Below are 23,416 nucleotides of genomic sequence, written 5' to 3'. Positions count from 1 at the left end.
CGTGCAAGTTGGGACAACTGTTGCAGGTATTGTAATTTGCAATTTCTCCTAGTCCCTGTAGCAGTCTGGGTGTACAGTATACATGGTTGAGTCGACCCTGCAGTCTAGGGTTGGCTCCAGTTTTGTGCCCCATGCTACCAGGTATCCATGACCCTGAACTGGACTAAGCAGGTTTAAAGCTGTTATGTGTTTTAAAAGTTTAAGGCATTTCTCAAATGTTCATTTAAAGTAAATTCTTTTAGGTGGAGTAAGTGTTGTACTCCTCAAATCCACAAGATGGTGCTCACCAACAAACCAAGAAACATTTTAAATGTAGCCTGTACTCTCCTTGTTGTTTGTGTTACTAGATAAGAAATATGAGTGGCTGTGCAATGCTAAATAAACTGACATCAGTACAGGTAATATAAAATAAAAGGCTTTGGACTATTTCACCTTCTTTCTGGTATGAGCCAAAGATTTGCATACAAAAGCAGCTCTTTTTTTAGTTTGGCGCAACGTACGCAGCACATGGTGTACCTGGATGTGTGTTTCCTAAGAGCTGCACACATGAGTTATGCAAATATTATGCAAAGCATACTCAGGTATTTTCCCAGCCTGAAACCTCCTGAACATCCAGGAATTTTCCATCAGAGCAGAATTTTGATCCGCTTCTCACAGCTCCTTTTTCTGTAGGACGTTGGCACTTTATTGCTCTGCACTGCTATTACGTGGTGGATATCAGAAGTCTTCGCACTGTTATTTAAACTGAATGTTTTGTTAAAGACAGCTCATGTTGGACATTTTTACTCCTTAATAAGATTGAAATCAGTAATATTTCAATTTTTTTTTTTAAGTTAAAAAAAAGTATGCATACTTCATTTGTGTAACTGTGAGTACAACATACTTGGTGGAAACATCTTTAGGTTTCTTCAGTTAGGTCTTTCAGAATTACAGTCAAATTTTTTTTTTCCTACTTCTCAAAAGACTAATCCACATTTTCTCTCATGATTTTGGAAGATTGAGCTCACCTACTTGCAATATTTATGTGAGCTCTGATACACTTTTTTTACTTTCCCATATACATAGTATAGGGAAAGCATTGTAGTCCTCCAAAGATTCAATGTCGAGATTTTGATGAATCTCAACATTTTAGACCTCCCTGACTTTCTTGTATACAAAGTGTAGGGAAAGTATTGGAATTCTCCAAAAATTCTGAAAATACCATTTTTGGAGTTATGTCTGTGTGTGTGTATAAACACGATAACTTGAGTACGGTTTCACTGTGGTCAACCATCCATCCATTATACAACCCGCTATATCCTAACTACAGGGTCATGGGGGTCTGCTGGAGCCAATCCCAGCTAACACAGGGTGCAAGGCAGGAAACAAACCCCAGGCAGGATGCCAGCCCACCGCAGACTGTGGTCAACCATATTTTGTATATAAGTATTAGGTGCAAAATGTACAGTAGATTTCTATCAACTTTTGGCCTTTTACCATTAACCGAAAGTGATACTTTACCTTTTATTCATGCAGCAGCAGAGTTTGATTTATTTAACTTATTTAACTTTACTTTTATAATAATTGTTCAATATATTATTCATTTGATTTGTTTTTGATGGTTCTTTAATATACATAATAAAATAAATATAATCATTGTCTTGCAGTTTACTCCTCAAATATCCATCCCCATATCTGAGTATACGAGAAAGTCTACCACTCCCGATTTTTTTAATGAGTAGTGACTTCAGTCTTGGTTCTGATATACATGTGGTGACCAATTAATGGGAGACATTCCTGTAGATCCTTTAAAGCTTGTGTTTGTTCCCAGGCCACCTTCTCTTCTAAGTTTACTTTTTGTTTTATCATCAGTTTTGGAGGGCTACAGCAATCTTTGCAATGTTGTGTTGGTGTCATGTTCATTCCACTTCTTAACACTAGAATTACCAGAGCCTATGAAAAAACTCGTAGATCCGTCTCACCTTAAATCGCTTCTCACCTCTCCGTCAGCGTCTTTTGTCCTTTAAATGTGTTGATAAGCAGCACACAGCCTCCTATCACATCCCCCATCAGCGCACAGTTTTCTCTGCTCAAGTCTGTTTCCCTGCGTGTCAGTTGCTTGGAGTTGTATAGAGTGAGAAGTCAAGAAAAATAACATCTTTTATAAATACTACATCGTTATTTGGAACACTTGCATTTCATGTGTGTTCCGTGTCTAAAACAATCTATGTAAATACATCGTTAAAACAGAAACATTTTTCATGTTTTAGTAATAATTGACAAAGTGTAGACATGAAGTGTATAATGTGTGAAACCTGAATTCCAAAAATTAAAGAAACACTTTCACAAAAAGTACAAATATAACAGAACAAATGCACTTCTATTCAAGAATACAACTGCAGAAAAAGAACCCGCGTTAGGGTGCGACATTGACACACATTTGCTACGACCGCTTTGGTGGCGCAACGGTATCAACTGTTGACTGGTAATCAAAACTTCACGAGTTCGACCCCGGACGTGTCCATTTTGAGAAGTGAGCTGCTCTTATTCTTACTATTTTAGAATAAAAACATACATTTGATTTCAGTCTGTAACAGCCAGTGTAAATTTATGATACTTGTAAAGGTTAGCTTTGTTTTTTTTTTTTAATTCAGTTTTATTCTCTCAGTCGCATTCACGATACCAAGCATTTGACACTGCTGTTTTCACATAGATGTGCTATAACAGAGGTGAACTCAGATGATGACGATGGTTCTACATCGGAGCAAGAATGCATGTTGCATTTTTGCCATCGCTGAACTTTGTATATCTACATGGGAAGCTCTGCATTCTATTTGTGACTTTACGCTATAGGAAGTAAGTAAATAAATAAAGGTAAACAGGTAAATAACATTCGATCTGGCTCTTGCATACAGCGATGGCAGCTTCCATTTTCAGCTATAGACTCTTCAGTACGCGAACGACTCTCCACACTAGTGTTTAGATCTGGATGATGCATGTGCCCAAAACATTAACATTTATAGCGGCCTACGTGCCCCCTTCCTCGGGATGTCCAATGGGACCGTTCGCACTCCTGTCTTCCTCGCTGATTTCGGGGTTTCCCTCTGCCACTGCAGAGGGCAGCCCATCACCGTACGTGAGCTCCTCTGGATCTTCCCTTTCCTCTGGGGCACACTGATGGTTTGAGTCTCCCTATAGGAAAGGAAGAGACCCCTTGCTGTCTGTGCCCTGTAGAACGGCATGAGACCAACACTGGCTCTGGGAGCAGGACATTTAGACCCGCAGCACTCATCAGCCGGCTTCTTGGCTTTACTCCCACCATGCAATCAACCCTCAGCGTCGCATCCACTATCGGAGATGCAGCTACTCGGTCACCGAAACTGAACGATACTAAGACTCTTTCACACGCGTCTCCATTTCCCTTTATGGCACACGTATTACCTACCTGCACCGCCACGTACCTCCGGTCAGAGATTCTAGAGCCGCGCCGCTTAGTCCACTGTCGCAGCGTCTTCAGTGGCGCAATCGCCTTCCATTCCAGCTCGAATATCCACTCTCGGAGGTCATGTAGTACCTGGAAGAGAACTCTGCGGTCCAAAGGCAATCCTCCGGCTCACACCAAGCCGCTAGCAGAAATGGAGCATCAGCCAGTGGTGGACTTACCTTTTGTTCAGTCCTACATGCCAGCTGTGCACCGCAAAGCCTTATTCCTGGCTCCTTCGGGTCCTCCCCTGGCTCTGACCAGTCATCGACAGTAACACGACACACCATTCAATCCCTCGCCTGCCTCGGGGAGGGATTTCCGGTTCCCTGCCATCATCCTCTTCCTGCTCCTGATGGGGTGGTGAGTCTTGTGGCAGCTCCTTTGCCTCGGCTTCTTGAGACGCTGCGGTTCCTCCCCATTTCTTACCTCTTGTAACATAAAGATAGGGCCTGGCACGACCAACCCCCGTGAGCCGACTGCCGTAAGGCCTGGGACTCACCTCCCGGATCCCGTCTCTTGGAGCACATTGCCTTCCAGCGGCCACTTCTTTCGATGTGCCTACCGGGTTAACCTCGGCAACATCGAACAGGGGGGAGTCCGCGTCTCTCCCACCTGGCCTGGTGTTCCTTTCCCCCAATGGGTTGGAGACAGCACTTCTGTGGACCGTCGGCGGTCCCTGGGTGAGTCACAGACCGTCCGTGGTGCGTTTGCGAGCCGCGCTTTATTTACACAAATGTCCCCAACACAGTCCCACACAGCACACAGTGCTTCCACACCAATCACCCCAAATCACAGGCCTTTCAGCATCCATGCGCCTCCTTTCTTCTGTTCACTGGAGCTTCGTCCTCCTCCAGCACCCGACTCTCGCTCCTCTACTGTAGGAAGGTGGCCCCTTTTATAGTCAACCGGATGTGCTCCTGGTACTTTCTGATGTCCTTTCGGCGGCACTTCCTGGTGTGGCGGAAGTGCCGCATGAGCATCCAGAAGCACTCCGGGCATCCCTGGAAGGTCCTTCCTCCACCTTCCCAGGTGTGGCAGAAGTGCAGGTCTCCCGGGCTCTATGAGGCTTGGGGCGTCCCCTGGCAGTGGCCACAGGCCCCAATGGGTTTGAGCCTCCATGCTCCGTTCCCGTGGTCCCCACACTATCCAGGGAGGTTGCCCCCTCGGACTATAGACCTCCCAGTCCTTCCAGATGTCCCACCTGGGTCTGGCCCTCAGCCTCTTGCCACAATATATATATATATATATATATATATATATATATATATATATATATATATATATATATATATATATATAGTCACACTTGAGTCACAGATTTGCACAGAAAACAGAGGAGGTTGTAGACACAGGAACTTTATTCAAACACTGCAAACAAACTTATGTCTCTTTCAAAAGTTTAAATGTGCTACTTGATAGGACAGAGATGACAGTTCCGTCTCACAATTAAAAGAATGCATACTTATCTTCCTCTTCAAAGGAGTGCGCGTCAAGAGCAGGGAATGTGTGTGTAAGAGAGAGAGAGAGAGAGAAGCAAACAATCAATTCAAAACTGACAGGTGCTGTACAGGCTTTTAAGTATGCGGCGTACTGCGCGGAAAGCATATTGCGTGACAGAGCAGCTGCAATTAAGCCCAGCAATTAAGGGAACGATGTCAATGTCAGCATTTTTAGGAGGGGTTTTCCCAGGAGCATCTGTATCCTCTAGGGGTGCGATCAGCCCTCAGGCTCACTATATATATATATATATATAGTGGCTGTTAGAGGGCACTGTTGCTCCTCAAACCCAACAATAATTTGTTTTATTGTGAGGAAACCCTTCACAATGCTTTCCACCGCCACAGCCACAAGTAATTAGGCACACAAACGATTCTCTCCATCTCTTTTTCTCCTCCATTCCTCCCAGCAAGCTTTGTCAACCTTCCACCCGACTCTGGCTCTAGTTTTTTTTTTATATTGGCCAGCCCGTCCACATGGCCTGCCAGCACTTCCAGGTTAGGCGAAAACCTTTTTTCATACAAGTCCTCCACAGCACTCCTTGGCAGTATTCACTGTACCCAACAGGGCTGAGATAAAGAACTCAAAGTCTTATATTGCCCAGCGGGAATCCGGGCCACTGTTGTAATCCTGGGGAGCTGTAGGCTAGTATCTTGGCTTGGGGGAGGTGGTACTGCCCTACAGAAGCTCCATTCCCTCATCCAACACAGATGTCCCTGTAGCAGCCCACTGAAACAGCCATGGACACTGTGAGGGGGACTTTAAAGTCCCAGTGCTTATGGGCAACCTCAGAGCACAGCAAGACAGAAAAGAATGGGAAGTTAAACTGATGCTAAAATTTAACACATTACAACATGGTTTAAATAGAGACAATAGTTTTATTGCCAGATATGATGATTACTTACATCTCTCGGACTGACACAGACAACCTGTCTACTGATCCACATTGTATATCAGAAACTTCAAAAGACTTCGTTGGACAGTTATCTTATCCAAAGATCTTGACTATACAATGTTCTCCTCTCTTGCTAAATGAATCTTAGCCTGAAGAGGTCTGTTAATTTTTTACATCTAAGATGTCTCACTTAAAGGTTTTCCAATGCTGTTTCTGTCCTGGTGTCCATATAAACACAGTGAACTCCAGTTTCTGTATTACTGTCTGCCTGAAGAAGGTGCCTGAGTTGCCTCGAAAGCTTGTATATAGTAATCTTTTTAGTTAGCCAATAAAATGTGTCATTTTGCTGTTTTTCTCACAATATATAGTCCCTAATTCTATGATTTTTTTTTCCTTAGGCAACTGGGGAATCCTTTTCTTCCTTACATTCCCAGTACCTGCTGGCCAGTTTCACCATTCAGAAAACTGAGCATAAAATATGTGCTATGGGCCTCTTGTCATGCCAGAGCCAACAGAACAGCTATGGACTGACATTGCAAAAGGATTTTGCCAGAGATCCCAGGTGTCTTGGAGCTCTGGATATCCAGTCCTCCAGAACGTTAAACAAATGGCATGTAAACGCAATAAAGACATTTTCTTTGCGCTCATCTGGATTTTGGCAGAAGTTGACATTAGGAAAAAGCTTTCTTTTTTTTGATGCCATGTGAATGCACATCTGACCGAACGCAAGTCACGAAAGCCCGTGTGGATGGTCTGTGCATTTGATCCTCGCTCACCTGATGGTACAAGCGGCAAAAAAATGCTCAGTTCAGACGTCCGTGTGGACAGGGCCTTAAGCAAAAGTGAAATGACTTCCACAATTGTCTGCCGTGTGCTTTCTTTAGATCTAACCTCTCTTTTCTTTTCTAGTCATTTCACTTTGCAGTACATCAGGCAACAGCGTTTGCAGCTCAACTTAAGTGTGATGTCTTAAGGAGAGTTCTTTAATTATGAATCGATGTACACTTACTTATCAATGTCTGCAGGACGTCTGAGGTCACAGTTTCACGTCAGACCCTGATACATGGAGTAGTTGGTAAGAGTTTGGCAAGCCAGTAACTAACTATGTCAGGGTCTTTAATTTCAGGGGCTTAATGTATAAATGGTGCGTACGCACAGAAATGTTGTGTAAGAACTTTTCCACGTTCAAATCGCGATATATAAAACCTACACTTGGCGTAAAGCCACGCACTTTTCCACGGTACCTCATACCTTGTCGTACGCAAGTTCTTCGCTTGGTTTTGCAGACTGGCGGCACCCAGCGTCAAAGCAGTGCTACTGTTCCTGTGTGGTTACACCTTATTTTCCTGACGCGGCTTTATAAATACACAAAACTAACCGCATATTGTTTATTAGTGTAATGCATCTGATTGTAATTAACTTGTAACAATATAATGGTCCAGGGAATAGCCATAGTATTCCAAATACCATAACTGCTTTAGCGTTGTTACTCTCACTGCACCTCCTTCTTCTTCTTCTTCTTCTTTTTTCAGCTCCTCCCGTTAGGAGTTGCCACAGCGGATCATCTTTTTCCATATTACTCTCACTGCACCACTCGGAGTATTTATATCACTGTATCGGAGTGTGAATCACAGCAGCAGCTGATCGAAAAGAGAATTATCGGTATACAGTTCCATGTACGGACCTCGCAGTTCAGAAACAGTTTCATCCCAAGAACTTTAAATGCATTCAATCAATTGCTCCTTGTAGAACTGTTTGTACTTATAAGTACAATCACCCCACTGTAAACTTGCACTACAGTTATAATATCGCACAACCTGGGCCACTTTATAAAGCGCGTATTTACATATAATGACGATATCATTTTTAAGGTGAAATGCAGCAAAATATGTTTATTAATTTATACAGATAAAACTTTAACTTCATTTAAATAATCTATATTCTTCACTGGGAGTGTCGTTAAGGATAGAATAATTAAACATGTACTACGAAGATATTTCAATGTTCTTTAAACGTTTTGAAGAATTGGCGCTAAGCTTACAGATGGCTTAACGTCTATTACAGAGCTGATTGTGTGGCTCGGTTACTTGGGGAAAGAAAAGCAAGGACTGCAGTGACGGCTACGCCAATACATATTGAAAATTAAACAGAAAGAGAAAATAACAACACAGCTAAAAACGCAGCGACAAATTTCGGCAAAAGTTAAATGCTTGTGTCATGAGCACGAGGCGGCTATGAAGTGTCTGTAACGGACGTGCCAATCCACTGTGCATAAACTGCCTTACTGACGGGCGGGCGAAGGAGCCACCGATTCTTCCTCTGCCCAGTGCCACCACAAGCCTAGAGCCGCCCCTGATTGTACTGCTGCAATAAATTATTTCATCGAAGTGAAACACATGTTTAATAACGTGCTTTAACTCCTATCATCATGAAAATGACATCGCGTATACATCTCAGTATTTTAGTTATTCAGAGAGCTGTAATATCACGAATGTAATGGATTCTGTGTCCAGTCGGAGGAAGAGAGCCAGTTTAAGAAGCAAGTAGTGATTCACACACACAGAGCACATAGAAGATCACATACAAAACAAACCATTTAACGTGCTACTTTAATTACGATGTGATTTGAGAAACTGGTTAATTAAACGATTTTAAGATGAAGTTTATGATGTTCTACTTTAATGACAAAATAAACTACATGATTAAAGTGGATATTTCGAGATTGAAGTTGACATTTCGTGCTTTTTCCCCACCGTGTGGCTTTTTTCTCTGTACCCTAATAAACTTTCATATGACACTCAGACAGTGGGCTTACAACTCGGCTTTTCACGGCGACTTTGATATTTGACTTCTTTTTTATTTCCGGCACTGTGCGATTTTGTGAATGTGAGCTTTCAAGTTTCTCCAACACGCTATGTTACTCGATCAACTTCCTTTTGTTGATTATACCACGGTTTATTTGAACAAATAGTATGTTTTTCATTTGCCTCCACTTGGTATTCGCTGAAATTCTTATATTTTCCCCGTGCTTTTCCCATTGTCTTTTCACAGAAGGCTGCACTTAAGGGCGATTTATATTGATTTGCATATTCGAAGAGGCGTAATTCTGGGAGGAGTTGGGGCGTTACATAATGCGCGTGCACGAGCGTTACTTTTCACGCTGATCGGGATTTATGTAGCGGAAGAACATGGAAGCTGGAGTACGCACAGATTCCTGCATCTGGATTTTTCTGTGCGTAAGCACATTTCGGCTTTTGTGCTTACGCCATGTTATAGTGCGAGTTCTACGCACGGCGTTATACATGAGGCCCCAGGTGAATGGGACTGGGCTCATTTATTGAGGGCGTAATGTGGCCTTCATTGTACAAAGCGAAAAGGTGCTTTTCAGTCAGTGGGTTTGTTCCTTTAGTTAATTTTGATGGATGGGAAGAAACGAAGTGATCAAGCCACTATTTCTTTTTTGTATTTGGTACACTTTATTAATTCCGGAGGGGAAATTGTCTTTTTGCATGACATTTTGATACCCCAGTGAATCCAGTTTCTCATTTCACTCTGTTTTACTTACCTGTATTCCGTGTGTTGTTGCAACTGGCCCAAGACAGCTCCTGGCTGAGGGAGTCGAAAAGGAAGAGGCAGAACAAAGCACAAAGGTAAGATGCTGATGTATGGGATATCTGCACATAGAACGAGGTATAGCCAATGCCTACAATGACAAAGTAGCAAAAGTCCCTGAGACTTCTGACATATACAGTGTCAAAACAAGACAAAAAGGTTTGGGGCAGCCAAACCTGGCTGCAAAATGGAAAAAATAATGTACAGCTTGGAGTCCAAAACAGAACTGATTTGACGAACAAAAGATGGTGGTTTTAATAGGGGGTAGAGGAAGTGATGTCAGTGGGGTCGGGACCAGAAGTGACTTCATTAGGGCCAGGCAGGATTTCCCATAAGTGGTCTGCTGTGGAAAGAGAGAAAGGATCAAGACACTTCGCCACCCCATGGTTTGGTGTGGAATTTCCCCCCCTTTAGCTGCCTCCCATACGCATGTGTGTGTCAACAGTAATAATAAAATATTGTAGTGTCCCGGATGGGTGGAAGCGTCCCGTTCTGTGGAGGAAGTGACTGTTGACTCGAGCGGGTTGGAAAACAGCATGGAGGCCTGACTTTGGGGATATGATTGATGGTAAGAAGAGGAAAAGGGTTGAAATCCTGAATGGAGGCATGGATTTTCTGGATGGTTTGAGAAGAGATGGGGTTTATGAGGGTTCTGCATGTGGAATCGTTTTTTTTTTTGGTCCGTTGATAGTGTCTCTCAGGGGCATAACAATGAGAGATTCATAGACAACTGTAAATAGTTCAGTTTCAAAGTTGTTCATTTTTTACTGTTCCAGTAAACTGTTCTGTGATCCCTTCTTTGTCCTGCTGTGTTTCTTCCTTTTTGTACCTGACACGTTGAAGTTGCTAAGGGAAGGTGTACAGGGATGGTAGTGAGACCAGCTATGTTATATGGGTTGGAGATGGTGGCACTGACCAGAAAGCAGGAGACAGAGCTGGAGGTGGAAGAGTTAAAGATGCTAAGATTTGCACTGGGTGTGATGAGGATGAACAAGATTAGAAATTAGGACATTAGAGGGTCAGCTCAAGTTGGACGGTTTGAACACAAAGTCAGATTGTGTTGGTTTGAATGGGGCAGTGGAGAGATGCTGGGTATTTTTGGAAAGGATTTTAAGGATAGAGCTGCCAGGAGAAGGTTTATGGATGTGGTGAGAGAGGACTGCAGGTTAACGGTGTGACAAGGCAAGATGCAGAGGGCACGAAGATATGGAAGGAGATGATCCACTGTGGTGACCCCTAACGGGAGGAGCTGAAAGAAGAAGTACAGTATAGGCCAATAGGCTGAGCTGCATTCAGGAACTTTCTTATAATATCAAGATGTAATGCAATAGAAGCTGGGACAGAGTAAGATTACTTTTTAGGTCATTTCTGTTTTCCTAATTTCCTCCTACGTAATGTCTAAGCCCGGCAGATGAGCACATGTGCAAAGCAGTACAGGTGTGTCATGGAGAACCCCTGTAAGTCACTTGCTAGCTGTGCTTTGTTGGGTGTTTTCACTCCCCTGAGTATGTCAGTCAGACATACAGATGTAAACTGTGGCAGGAGAGACTAGAGCAGGGTGCCTGATGGCCAATTCCTAAATCCCCACAGAATCCCACAGAGGATTTAGAGCCTCCCCTTCCAGGCCCTCGGTGGGCCTTCTAAATTTACTAAGAGACATGACTAAATGGTGTCAAGTCTTTAGCAAGGAGACTATGGATGAGCCTGCCTTGTGGTCTGCGTGCAGCTGAGTCTGTCGATTCTTTGAAAAAACAACTGAAAACATTTCTTTTTAAACAGACTTTAGAGCATTAAGTGACACTCGACACCCCAGAACGACAAAGCGAAAACAGAACTTTTCTCTTTACGGTAAAGGGATTTACTCACCCGTATCGCCGCGGTCCTGCGGCCTCTGGCTCTCCGGCTGCAGGCTTTCTAGCTTACCAGCTGCTGGCTCTCTAGCTCTCCGGCTGCTAGCTCTCTGGCTCTCCGGCTGTAAGCTTTCCAGCTTTCCGGCTGCTAGCTCTCTGGCTCTCCGGCTGCTAGCTATCTGGCTCTCCGGCTGCTGGCTCTCTGGCTCTCCGGCTGCTAGCTCTCTGGGTCTCCGGTCGCAGGCTTCCAGCTCTCCGGCTGCTAGACTTTGCCACCCGCCGTTCAGCAGTAGCCTTTTGCCGCTGTAATCCACCGTCAGCCTCTGGGCCCATCCACCAGGTTTTTTCTCATTACACCACTTTAGTTTTTAGTAGGAGCAGCAGCTTAGCTACAAATCTGATGATAACTGTGGTTATTAGTTAAATCCATATATTTTTACTAAATGGCAAGAACAATGCATTTTTTACCATTTTTATTGTTTTTATGCTCCTCTAGCATCACACTAAATTTAATCTCTCACTTTTATGATCATCATATACCTAATGAGATATTTATGTGTTATTCTGTCACTACTCCTGTTCATTTCAGTCCATCAGTAACGAGAAATACTGATTTGTTTGTATCTACACAAGGTATGTTCTCTTCCCGGCACTCTGTTCCTCAGTGGTTGTACTCCTGTCATTTTATGAGAATTTTGTGTCTGTCTGCTGAGTTACCATCTCGCGTGCAAAGATCAAGGGTTAAGAACCGACAATGTGGTCTTTTAAAAACTCTAGGCTGGGCTCTAATCGTCTTTTTACTCATAATTTCAGGCAACGTGCACGTTAATCCTGGTCCCAACCCAGCCTTAAATGACCTGTCCTTTAACGACTTCTGTGCCAGAAAGAGCCTGGGGTTTCTTCATATAAACTCGAGAAGCCTCCTATCAAAGATGGCTAACTTAAAGATTTTGGTAGAGAGCTCAAACCCTGAATTTCTAGTAATCACTGAAACCTGGTTAAAAAAGTCTATTTCTTATCCTGATTTAAATTTACCTGGCTACAATTTATTTAGACAGGACAGGTCCTCCAAAGGTGGTGGCGTGACAATTTATATCAAAGAACATCTTAAGTGCTCAATTGCCTTATCTAAGACAGTTCCCAAGCAATTCGATTTGCTTGTTTTAAACATTGAATTTACTAACAATTTCACTCTGTCAGTGGCTGGGTGTTATCGCCCTCCATCAGCCCGGCCTGTACCTTAACCACATTGTCCAGTGTGTTGGGCCCTTGATCAAAACTGAATTCGTGCTTCTTGGTGATTTAAATTGGGATATGACCAAACCACCCGATAAAGTCATTCAACAATTCGATGCATTAAACTTGCATCAAATTATCTGCTCCCCCACTAGGTATGACTCCAAATCTATAGACAAGGCTACGCTGATTGACATTATTTTAACTAATTCTCCTCACAAGTATAACTCTGGGGTATTTTGTTCTGATATCAGTGATCACTGTTTTATTGCATGTGTTCGAAATTGTTGCTCCATCAAGAAACCAACTCAATTCTGTTGCAAACGTGCTTTTAAAAAACTTTAATCACCAAGCTTTTCTACACGACATGGCTGATGTTAACTGGTCAAGAATCAGGCTGGTTCCAACGGTAGATGAGGCTTGGTATTTATTTTATAAGCTTTTCAGGGCTATTGTTGATAAACATGCTCCAATGAAAAGACTTAGAGTAAAGGATCGACATAGTCCTTGGTTTACCCCGGAGCTCACTATGCTTTTACAACAAAAATACTCTCTGGCGCAAGGCACGACACTCTAGATCCCCAGCAGATATTTTGGTTTTTAAGCAACTCAGAAATAAATCCTTACAAGCCGTTCGCAAGGCTAAAACAGACTATTTTAAGAAGCAGTTTTCTCTTAGTAGCTCTGATTCTAACAAATTCTGGAATACGGTAAAGGAGATGGAAAATAAGCCATCTTGTAAACTACCTCCTTCACTCTACTTAAAGAACATTGTAGTATCAGACAATAAGTGTATGTTGGAGCTCCTCAATAAGCACTTTATAACTTCTGGTCTAACCCCTGAATTTTCTAATTCTGCTTCATCACCTATAAATTCTACTAACTGCTCTACTGCATCTTCTCCAACTCTCCCTCATCTTACAATACTTCCATCCTACTCTTACAGTTTCACCTTGCGGGCTTTTTCAGAGGAAGAGGTTCTGGATGAATTGCTCAGGCTGGACTCCAATAAATCTGCTGGGTCTGATGAGGTGGATCCTGTCTTTTTTAAATTGGCCGCTTCCATTATCGCTGCTCCCATTACAGATATATTCAACTTATCTATATGTACAGGGCAAATTCCTCGTGCTTGGAAGTCAGCGTTAGTGTTCCCTCTCTTTAAGGGTGGTGACCGGTCAGATCCCAACTGTTACAGGCCTATTTCTGTCTTGCCATGTATCTCCAAGGTTTTGGAAAAACTCGTAAATGGTCAACTCACTGATTATTTAGAAGCACACAACATCTTATCACCTGTTCAATCAGGATTTAGAACCGGGTTTGGGTGTATAACAGCTACTCTTAAAGTCTTAAATGATATCTATTCTACTTTGAATTCTAAATTGTACTGTGCTGCTATTTTCATTGACTTGGCCAAGGCCTTTGACTCTGTCAATCATAAGCGTCTTATTGATAGGCTTCATGACACTGGCATCTCTGACAAATCCTTGTCTTGGTTTTCCAATTATCTTACTGATAAAGTGCAGTCCGAGAAATCTGAACTACTCCTTTCCCAGCCTCTCCCAGTCACCAATGGTGTCCCGCAGGGATCAATACTTGGACCTACACTTTTTTCTATTTATATTAATACTGTCACTAATTCGGTTACAGATTCATCTATCCATCTTTACGCTGATGATACAATTCTTTACTCTACAGGTTCTTCCCTTGCTACAGTCTTGCAGCAACTTCAACTTAGTTTTAATAGTTTGCAACTGACTCTTTCTAATTTGCACCTCCAGTTAAATATTTCCAAAACTAAACTTATGTGGTTCAGTAAAAAAGGTCATATTCCATCAAGCTCTCCAGGTATCTGTTCCCTTGACGGGACACCACTGGATAAGATTACTGAATATAAATATCTGGGAATTTGGCTGGATAATACTCTGTCTTTCTCAAAACACATTGACAATCTGAAGTCTAGGATCAAATTAAAACTTGGGTTCCTTTATAGAATGCGTTTTGAATTTACATCATCTGCTAGGAAAACTCTGGTTCAAATGACAATCCTTCCCATGTTTGACTATGGTGATGTTTTTTACAGATCAGCATCCAAAGGCCTGCTTCAGAAGATCGACGTTCTTTATCACTCTGCCATCCGGTTTATAACAAATGCTCCTTTCAAAACCCATCATTGTACCCTGTATTCTTCTCTCAACTGGTCTTCATTGTACACCCGCCGTAAAATCCATTGGCTTATGATTATTTAGAAAACTCTCCTTGGTTTTTCCCCTCCTTACTTACAGGAATTGTTACACTTTTCTTCTTCTGTGTATAATACTCGTTCTGCTAATCTGATTCTGCTGACAGTTCCTAAGGCTACTTCTGTACTTGGCCTGTCGTCTTTTCAGAACGCTGCTGCTAGAGACTGGAATGACCTGCAGAAAATGTTAAAACTGAATAATTTCATTCCTAAATCAGCTTTCCAATCACGGATATAAGCTTATTATAAAGACGTGTGTCGCTGTTATTTAGGCTAGCTGCTCCAATTCATTGCTGCTCTATTCATTGCTGCTCCAATGTTCATATTGTTTATATAATATTTTATGATATTTTTTGTAAACATGTAACTTATTCACTGTTTCTTGCTTCATTTCTTTCTTTCTTTATTATTTTTTTCCTTTCTTTTTCCTTTTTCTTTTCGTAATTTCGTTTATATTGTATATATGTATCTTTCTTAATATGTTTTAATTTTTTATTTTTTTTTTAAACCCCCCCCACCCCCCAAATTCCCTCTTAAGGCTTTGCCCTTTCCAGGCCACAGTTGTAAATAAGAAACATGTTCTTAATCTGTCTTGCCTGGTTAAATAAAGGTAAATAAAATAAATAAATAAACTTTGAGAACTGACAAATTGAACATGCAGGTCTCCAGTTTCAGGTATCAAGTTGATAAACCTGGTAAGGTCTCCTTTTCCTCTCTTAGTATCTTGCTGACCCTTCACCTACTATTCACCACAGGTAATATGGCAGCCTGTTCTGGAAATTGTGGCTCCATGGCTAGCACTGCAGGTGGGCACTGAGCTGAGGTTTTTGTTCAGCCCCTCTGTCACTGTGTGTGGTGCAGTATAGCGTTGAGCACAGTAGTAGTAGCCGGCATCTTCAGGCTGGACTCCACGGATGGTCAGTGTGAATTCAGTCCCCCCTCCACTGCCACTGAAGCGGTTTGGCACCCCAGAGGATAGATAGACACCATCACCTATTATGCCCTTTGGAGGTGCTCCAGGCTTCTGTTGAACCCAGTTTAGGACGTCCACCTTATAATAGGAGTTGTAAACAGAGCTGCTGGTCTGGCATTTGATGGTCACCGTCTCTCCAGACTGGCCAGACACTGCTGTCTGAGGCTGAGTCGTGGTGATCTGAGCACTGGAGCCTGCAGAGAAGACAAATGAAAAGGGAATGAGAATAATGGTGGCTGGAGAGAAGACAGTTATCTTGTTTTTGTTTTTTAGTCTTCTTCACTCCTATAAAAGAAAAAGTTCAAAAACAACTGAATTTCCCAAACTCTTTAGAACCCATGCTATTAGTTAACAAAGAAAAGTTAATGTCCTTTGCATGACCTTTCTCATTTGTTCATCTTCTTCTACTCTTTTCTAATGCACTTTATGATAGCAGATTCACTTCATTAATTTAATTGAGGCTTCACATTTATAACCAAAGGCATGGCTAAGTGAGCTTTCAGGGGTCCCGGAAGACCCGCTTTACAGTAGGGTTACTAATGAAGGCCATTTGAGAATGCCCAGTCCACTTTACCAAGTGTGTAGGTGATGAGCAGCACCGCAGTCAGTGTGTCCAGTGCCTTCATTTTAATGGTAGAGTTGTCTGCTCTTTCACACACCGGTGAGCCTTTAGTATCTTAAACAGTCAGAGCAATGAGGCGGCGCCATCATGCAAATCAACCTGAGAGAAGATCAGAAGTAGAAAAAGACCGGACACACCTGCTAAGAGCATGAGGGGCTGTCAAGAGGGGGCTGTGAGAGTCAGAGAATTGGGCCATAAGTGTGTTTGGAGAAGAAATGGGAACAGTTTTAAAAAGAGTGTGCTTCTTGTATATTGTTAAACAGATTAGGGGGACAGAGGTAAAGTTCCAGGGTCCAGATTTAATTGTAAGTCAAAATAAAGTTAATATAACAACCATAATGTCAAAACCTTGGCTTCTTCAGTGAAAATCAGTGCTCCTGAGGACTTCAAACCGTCTCTTACAGTAACGAATCCCTTAATGAATGCAAATTTCCAGTTCGGCCTTTTCTTAAATAGAGCAGAGACTTCCAACATATTGTCATCCAGTCTAAATCAAACAAATCACCAGGCCCAGATAATATTTATCCTTGTGTTCTTAAGGAGGTTAGTGAGTACATATATAAACCCTTGACACATATTTTTAGGAAGTCACTGTGCACTGGAGAGATTCCAAAGGACTGGAAAATGGCAAATATCATCCCATTATATAAAAAGGGTGACAGGGCAGATCCAAGCAACTATAGGCCAGTAAGCTTAACAAGCATCACAGGAAAATTAATGGAAGGAATTATTAAGGATAAGATTGAGCAACACCTGGCAAGGACAGGAGTTATTCTGAACAGTCAGCATGGGTTCAGAAGGGGGAGGTTGTGTTTTACTAACATGTTGGAATTCTATGAGGAGGCAACAAAAGGATACGATCAAAGTGGAGCTTATGATATTATTTATCTGGACTTTCAGAAAGCATTTGATAAGGTGCCACATGAGAGGTTGGGCATCAAGTTAAAAGAAGTGGGAGTTCATGGTGATGTTTTTAGATGGGTGCAGAATTGGCTCAGACACAGGAAGCAGAGGGTGATGGTGCGAGGAACCTCATCAGAACTGGCTGATGTTAAGAGTGGTGTTCCACAGGGGTCAGTGCTAGGGCCGCTGCTATTTTTAATATATATAAATGATTTAGATAGGAATATAAGTAACAAGCTGGTTAAGTTTGCAGATGATACCAAGATAGGTGGATTAGCAGATAATTTGGAATCCGTTATATCATTACAGAAGGACTTGGACAGCATACAGGCTTGGGCAGATTTGTGGCAGATGAAATTTAATGTCAGTAAATGTAAAGTATTACACATAGGAAGTAAAAACATTAGGTTTGAATACACAATGGGCGGTCGAAAAATCGAGAGTACACCTTATGAGAAGGATTTAGGAGTCATAGTGGACTCCAAGCTATCAACTTCTAAACAGTGTTCAGAAGCCATTAAGAAGGCTAACAGAATGTTAGGTTATATAGCACGATCTGTGGAGTACAAGTCCAAGGAGGTTCTGCTCAACCTTAATAATGCACTGGTGAGGCCTCATCTTGAGTACTGTGTGCAGTTTTGGTCTCCAGGCTACAAAAAGGACATAGCAGCACTAGAAAAGGTCCAGAGAAGAGCGACTAGGCTGATTCCAGGTCTACAGGAGTTGAATTATGAGGAAAGATTAAAAGAGCTGGGCCTTTACAGTTTAAGCAAAAGAAGATTAAGAGGTGACATGATTGAAGTGTTTAAAATTATGAAGGGAATTAGTCCAGTGGATCGAGACTTGTATTTTAAAATGAGCTCATCAAGAACACGGGGACACAGTTGGAAACTTGTTAAGGGTAAATTTCGCACAAACATTAGGAAGTTTTTCTTTACACAAAGAACAATAGACACTTGGAATAAGTTACCAAGTAGTGTGGTAGACAGTAAGACGTTAGGGACTTTCAAAACTCGACTTGATGTTTTCTTGGAGGAAGCAAGTGGATAGGACTGGCGAGCTTTGTTGGGCTGAATGGCCTGTTCTCGTCTAGATTGTTCTAATTCTAATTCTAATTCTAAATGTAAAGAAGGAGAGGTTTTTGGCTCCAGTGTCACACCACATTCAATTCCTGCTGTTCCTACCTGATTTGACAACACTGTATATATAAAATGGATATAAAGTACGGTGTTCATAAAGTGAATTTTACACGTCTCCTTTATGGAGTGCCTTTCTGTGTAGCAATGCACTTACAGTAATTTATAAAGCACATCTTGTATCTTTCTATCCATTGTAAGCAACCAGGCTGCACATTCACTTTTTAGATTTGATTCAATTACAGATGATACACACTTTTACAGGCAGAAAATAGTCCTAAACTTTCAGGATCAACTGCAGTCAGCTGCAGGCAGGCACTTGAAAAGGTGCATATCTCACGATAACCGAAATCTTTAAAGTTTGGTCACTTATTCCATAATCTGTTCACTCCCTGGCTGCGGCTCTTCATCCCTATAGCCTTGAGGAAGACACCTTGCAATTGTTTCAATCAATCCTCATTTATGACTGGAATCCCAAAAGCCACCTGAGCCACCTGAAATTCCCTCTCACCTCCTCATCAGCATCTTTGATTTGCAAATGCGTCGATCAGCACTGGCAGCAGGCAGCCTGCTCACTCATCCTCCACCGAGGCAGATAAAGTCAAGTTAGATGAAAAATTCTCAAGCTGAAGGGTAAATAATATACAGTAATCCCCGCTATATCGTGCTTCGACTTTCGCGGTTTCACTCTATCGCGGATTTTAAATGTAAGCACATCTAAATATATATCACAGATTTTTCACTGGTTCGCCACTTTCTGTGACAATGGGTCTTTTAATTTAGGTTACATGCTTCCTCAGTTTGATTGCCCAGTTGATTTCATACAAGGGACGCTATTGGCGGATGGCTTAGAAGCTACCCAATCAGAGCATGTATTACATATTAACTAAAACTCCTCAATGCTATAAGATATTCTTCCCGCGTGTTGCTTGTTTTGTTTGCTTCTCTCTGTCTCTCTCACTCTCTCTGCCTGACGGAGAGGGTGTGAGCAGAGGGGCTGTTTGCACAGAGGACACGGACGCTCCTCTACAAAATGCCGCTTTATCGCGGTGCTTCTGTATACTTAAAAGCACGTATTGATTTTTTGATTGTTTGCTTTTCTTAGCTAGCGCTCTCTCTGACATCATCTGCTCTTCACGGTGCTCCTTTGAAGATAAGATATGTTTGCATTCTTTTAATTGTGAGAAAGAACTGCCATCTCTGTCTTGTAATGAAGCACAGTTTAAATGTTTGACTAAAGGGTGTTATTTCATGTCTAGAGGGCTATAATAATGTTAACAGTGTGGGAGAGTTTATACGGGCTTAAAATATACAAAAATAACCATATAAACATATGGTTTCTACTTCGTGGATTTTCACCAATCGCGGGGGGGTCTGGAATGCAACCCCCGCGATCGAGGAGGGATTACAGTTTTTAGAAGGTCGTAAACAGGTTTTCTATGCTCTAACTGCGAAAATATTCTATTTATAAATAAAGAATCCTACTTCGCGGAAATTAATTTATCGCGGCAGAGTCTGGAACGGATTAACCGCGATAAACGAGGGTTGACTGTATTGTTATTTGAAATACATCTATCTATCTATCTATCTATCTATCTATCTATCTATCTATCTATCTATCTATCTATCTATCTACAGTGGTGTGAAAAACTATTTGCCCCCTTCCTGATTTCTTATTCTTCTGCATGTTTGTCACACAAAATGTTTCTGATCATCAAACACATTTAACCATTAGTCAAATATAACACAAGTAAACACAAAATGCAGTTTTTAAATGATGGTTTTTATTATTTAGGGAGAAAAAAAAATTCAAACCTACATGGCCCTGTGTGAAAAAGTAATTGCCCCCTGAACCTAATAACTGGTTGGGCCACCCTTAGCAGCAATAACTGCAATCAAGCGTTTGCAATAACTTGCAATGAGTCTTTTACAGCGCTCTGGAGGAATTTTGTCCCACTCATCTTTGCAGAATTGTTGTAATTCAGCTTTATTTGAGGGTTTTCTAGCATGAACCACCTTTTTAAGGTCATGCCATAGCATCTCAATTGGATTCAGGTCAGGACTTTGACTAGGCCACTCCAAAGTCTTCATTTTGTTTTTCTTCAGCCATTCAGAGGTGGATTTGCTGTAAAATACTCAAGTAACTAATTTTCTATCTATCTATCTATCTATCTATCTATATCTATCTATCTATCTATCTATCTATCTATCTATCTATCTATCTATCTATAATAACTAAGGACCAAACTGTCTTCCTCCCATACCCTGCATACTCTTCTATACACCACTTCTTTAAATACGAAGCAAGCAGGGTGCAGAGACCTCAGTGTATATATAGTGTACAGTATATGTAGTATATATAAACTATACAGTAAATATAATGTATGTATTGTGATAAGACAAAAGAGACAACATTCATGAAGGTTGGAGGAGTCTTCCCCATATAGTGTGAGATGATCCTAGTAGTCAATTCAGACTGTTTACAACAGAATGAGACACAATGGACACATGAAGGCAGGAAATGACAGAACTTTATACAGATTTGGCTGGAAGTGAAGTACAGAGGAAATTAGGATGGAGATGGAGATAACGTTGAAACCAGAAACCGGAAGTGACATCATCGGGATGGGACAGAAGGTAAACAATCATTGCAGAAGTGAGTCGATCGTAAGGAGATGTTCTTCTGGAGGTTTCAAAAGATGCAGACTTTATTCTTCCGTTTTTCTGCTGATAAGAGAGAGAGAGGTTAGTACTTCTTTCCAAGCCCGCCTTTCTTGTTCTATCCACCATGTTTCATTAGGAGCATTGAGATCTGATCTGATTTCAAAGCATTCCTTAAATTTTTTTGAGTATTATATATATATACTGTAGTGGGCTGGTGCCCTGCCCACGGTTTGTTCCTGCCTTGCGCCCGGTGCTGGCTGGGATTGGCTCAAGCAGACCCCTGTGACCCTGTGTTAGGATATACCGGGTTGGAGAATGACTGACTGACTATATATATATATATATATATATATATATATATATATATATATATATATATATATATATATATATATATATATATATATATATGAATAAACACACACACACATAAGCCAAAAGAGAATATCTATTCGAACTCTTTAAGGATAAAGAAGAAGCCTTTATTGTCGAGCGCTGACTGAAGTACTGCGGTTGATGACACTCTTTACCTATGCAGTTCATGACAGGAGTATGTCACGAGTGAGCATTTCTCATGTCCTTCCAAGTTACTGACAAACAGGACCCTGAGGGCAGGATGTTTTCCTTCATTTCTGCTAGTGCCAGTCCTTATCAATTCTTATCCTTGTACTTACCAGCACAACTAAGACTGGGTCTCGGAATAAAATGCTTTAATTAAAATGCTTTTTAAGATTGGTAGCAGTAAAAGATAACAATAAAAAAGTTATCATTTACATAAGTAAGAATTGCATTTGACATTAAAAATCATTTCTCACAATTGCTGTCTATGACCACAAGGCAGTAGTATTGTATCAATCATGAATCCCTCCAATGTGATCTACAGTAAGGCTCAAATCAGACCGAATTAAAATTTTGTTCTGTCTAACTTTGCTATTGGTGTACAATTGTAATGACTATTTACATCACTGCACCTTCATTTTTAATGATTAATTTATTGAGTTTGGTAACACAAATATCATACTGATATCCCTGATGGGGAATTAGAGGGTGGATGGTTGGGCTGAGAGCACAAAGTGTGTGATGGGGAGAAGGACAGCAGCTACCATAAATGCTCCTGGCCCACCATTCTGAAGTCATTGTGATTACTTTGCTTTATATTGTGCAGAGTTACTCACAGTTTTAATTTTTCTCATTTTAATTTATATTAATTTTTAATTGTGTGGCACCTTATCACATGCTTGGAAGACTTCATATTAAAGCTCTAGTTCTGGCCCAGACAATATGAAGTTTTCTGCTCTCTTTAGTTGTTAGTTAAAACTGACCAGTTGACACTCTCACCACCCCCCCAGCTTGTTAGAGTACAATTAAAATCTCCGTCGCTGGTATTGTAAATCAGTGTCAGTGAAGCAGCAGTCTCCTGAGTGCCTTCTATAAAGCAGCTGCAGCTGCCGCCCAGTCACGCGCGCCCTGGCTTCTTTTTGCACTTCTCTTTGTCGCCGTGTTAGAGGAGTCTCCCTGTACTGCTGACAATAGTAATGTCCGGCATCTTCAGGCTGAATGGCGTTGATGGTGAGTGAAAAGCTTGTACCTGCTCCGCTCCCACTAAAGCGACCGGAAACCCCAGATCTGCGGGAGGTGGCCAAGTGAATTAGGAGTTTAGGAGCCTCACCAGCCCTCTGATGGTACCAGGCCAGGCTGTACTGCGTGTCCCTCCAGACATTCTGAAATCCAATGGCGCTGCTGGTCTGACACTGAAGGGTGACACTTTCTCCGGGCAATACAAACTTCTCTGTTGGTGTTTGGGTCAGGACAATCTCTCCACTGGACTCTAGGGGGCAGAAGAGCACCAGAGTTCACATCAGATATTTTTACTGAATTGTTACAAAAATTCCTGCTAACTTATATTCATATTTTGATAATTTTATTACGTCTTTTGCATTAGTGAATATACAAGAAAATGGCATTTAAAAGTTAATGGATTTCAAGACCTCCCTCTCTGATATTCCCTTCATACACTCAACCATTTACTAGTTAGTCTTACCCCAAGTAAAGAAGGAGAGGGTCAAGAGGAAGTGTAGCAGGCGAGTCATTGTGGCTCAGTGATCAGGCAGAGGGTCTCGTGGAGGAAGTTATAAAAGCCAGGAGAGCAGCGGAGCGGGACGAGGGCCGGGTGAGGGTGTGGGTGGGCTTAGTTAAAAGGTGTTTTTATGTAAAGTGACACCTGGAGTGTTAAAGTGAGATGAGAAAGGATGACACCACCTGCTACTATACTTTATATTCAATTCAAATTCTTTGTAGCATATCGCTCTTTGTTGAGTGCTTGCAA

General features: G+C 41.7%; 2 protein-coding genes across 4 annotated transcripts in view; both read right to left on the bottom strand.

Moving 5' to 3' along the window:
• LOC120528009 (sodium- and chloride-dependent GABA transporter 2-like) overlaps nt 1–11,646 on the bottom strand; it is a 92,865-nt gene extending 81,219 nt beyond the window's left edge. For 2 of the 3 annotated variants that reach the window (XM_039751977.1, XM_039751979.1), the window contains exon 1: nt 11,334–11,646. The gene's annotated coding sequence lies outside the window, so the exon portion shown is untranslated. The remainder of the gene's footprint in view (nt 1–11,333) is intronic. The other variant, XM_039751976.1, reaches the window with a different exon arrangement.
• Nucleotides 1–23,215, bottom strand: part of LOC120528011 (immunoglobulin kappa light chain-like) — a 127,225-nt gene extending 104,010 nt beyond the window's left edge. The window contains exons 1-2 of the mRNA XM_039751982.1: nt 23,132–23,215; nt 22,597–22,918 (exon numbers count right to left, since the gene is read on the bottom strand). Of these exons, the coding sequence (XP_039607916.1) occupies nt 22,597–22,918; nt 23,132–23,180 (371 nt within the window). The 5' untranslated portion in view covers nt 23,181–23,215. The remainder of the gene's footprint in view (nt 1–22,596; nt 22,919–23,131) is intronic.
• Nucleotides 23,216–23,416: the final 201 nt, after the last annotated feature.

The sequence above is a fragment of the Polypterus senegalus genome, chromosome 4 (assembly GCF_016835505.1).
Source record: "Polypterus senegalus isolate Bchr_013 chromosome 4, ASM1683550v1, whole genome shotgun sequence".
Classification (NCBI taxonomy): domain Eukaryota; kingdom Metazoa; phylum Chordata; class Cladistia; order Polypteriformes; family Polypteridae; genus Polypterus; species Polypterus senegalus.
This window is presented reverse-complemented; position numbering and strand designations above follow the sequence as displayed.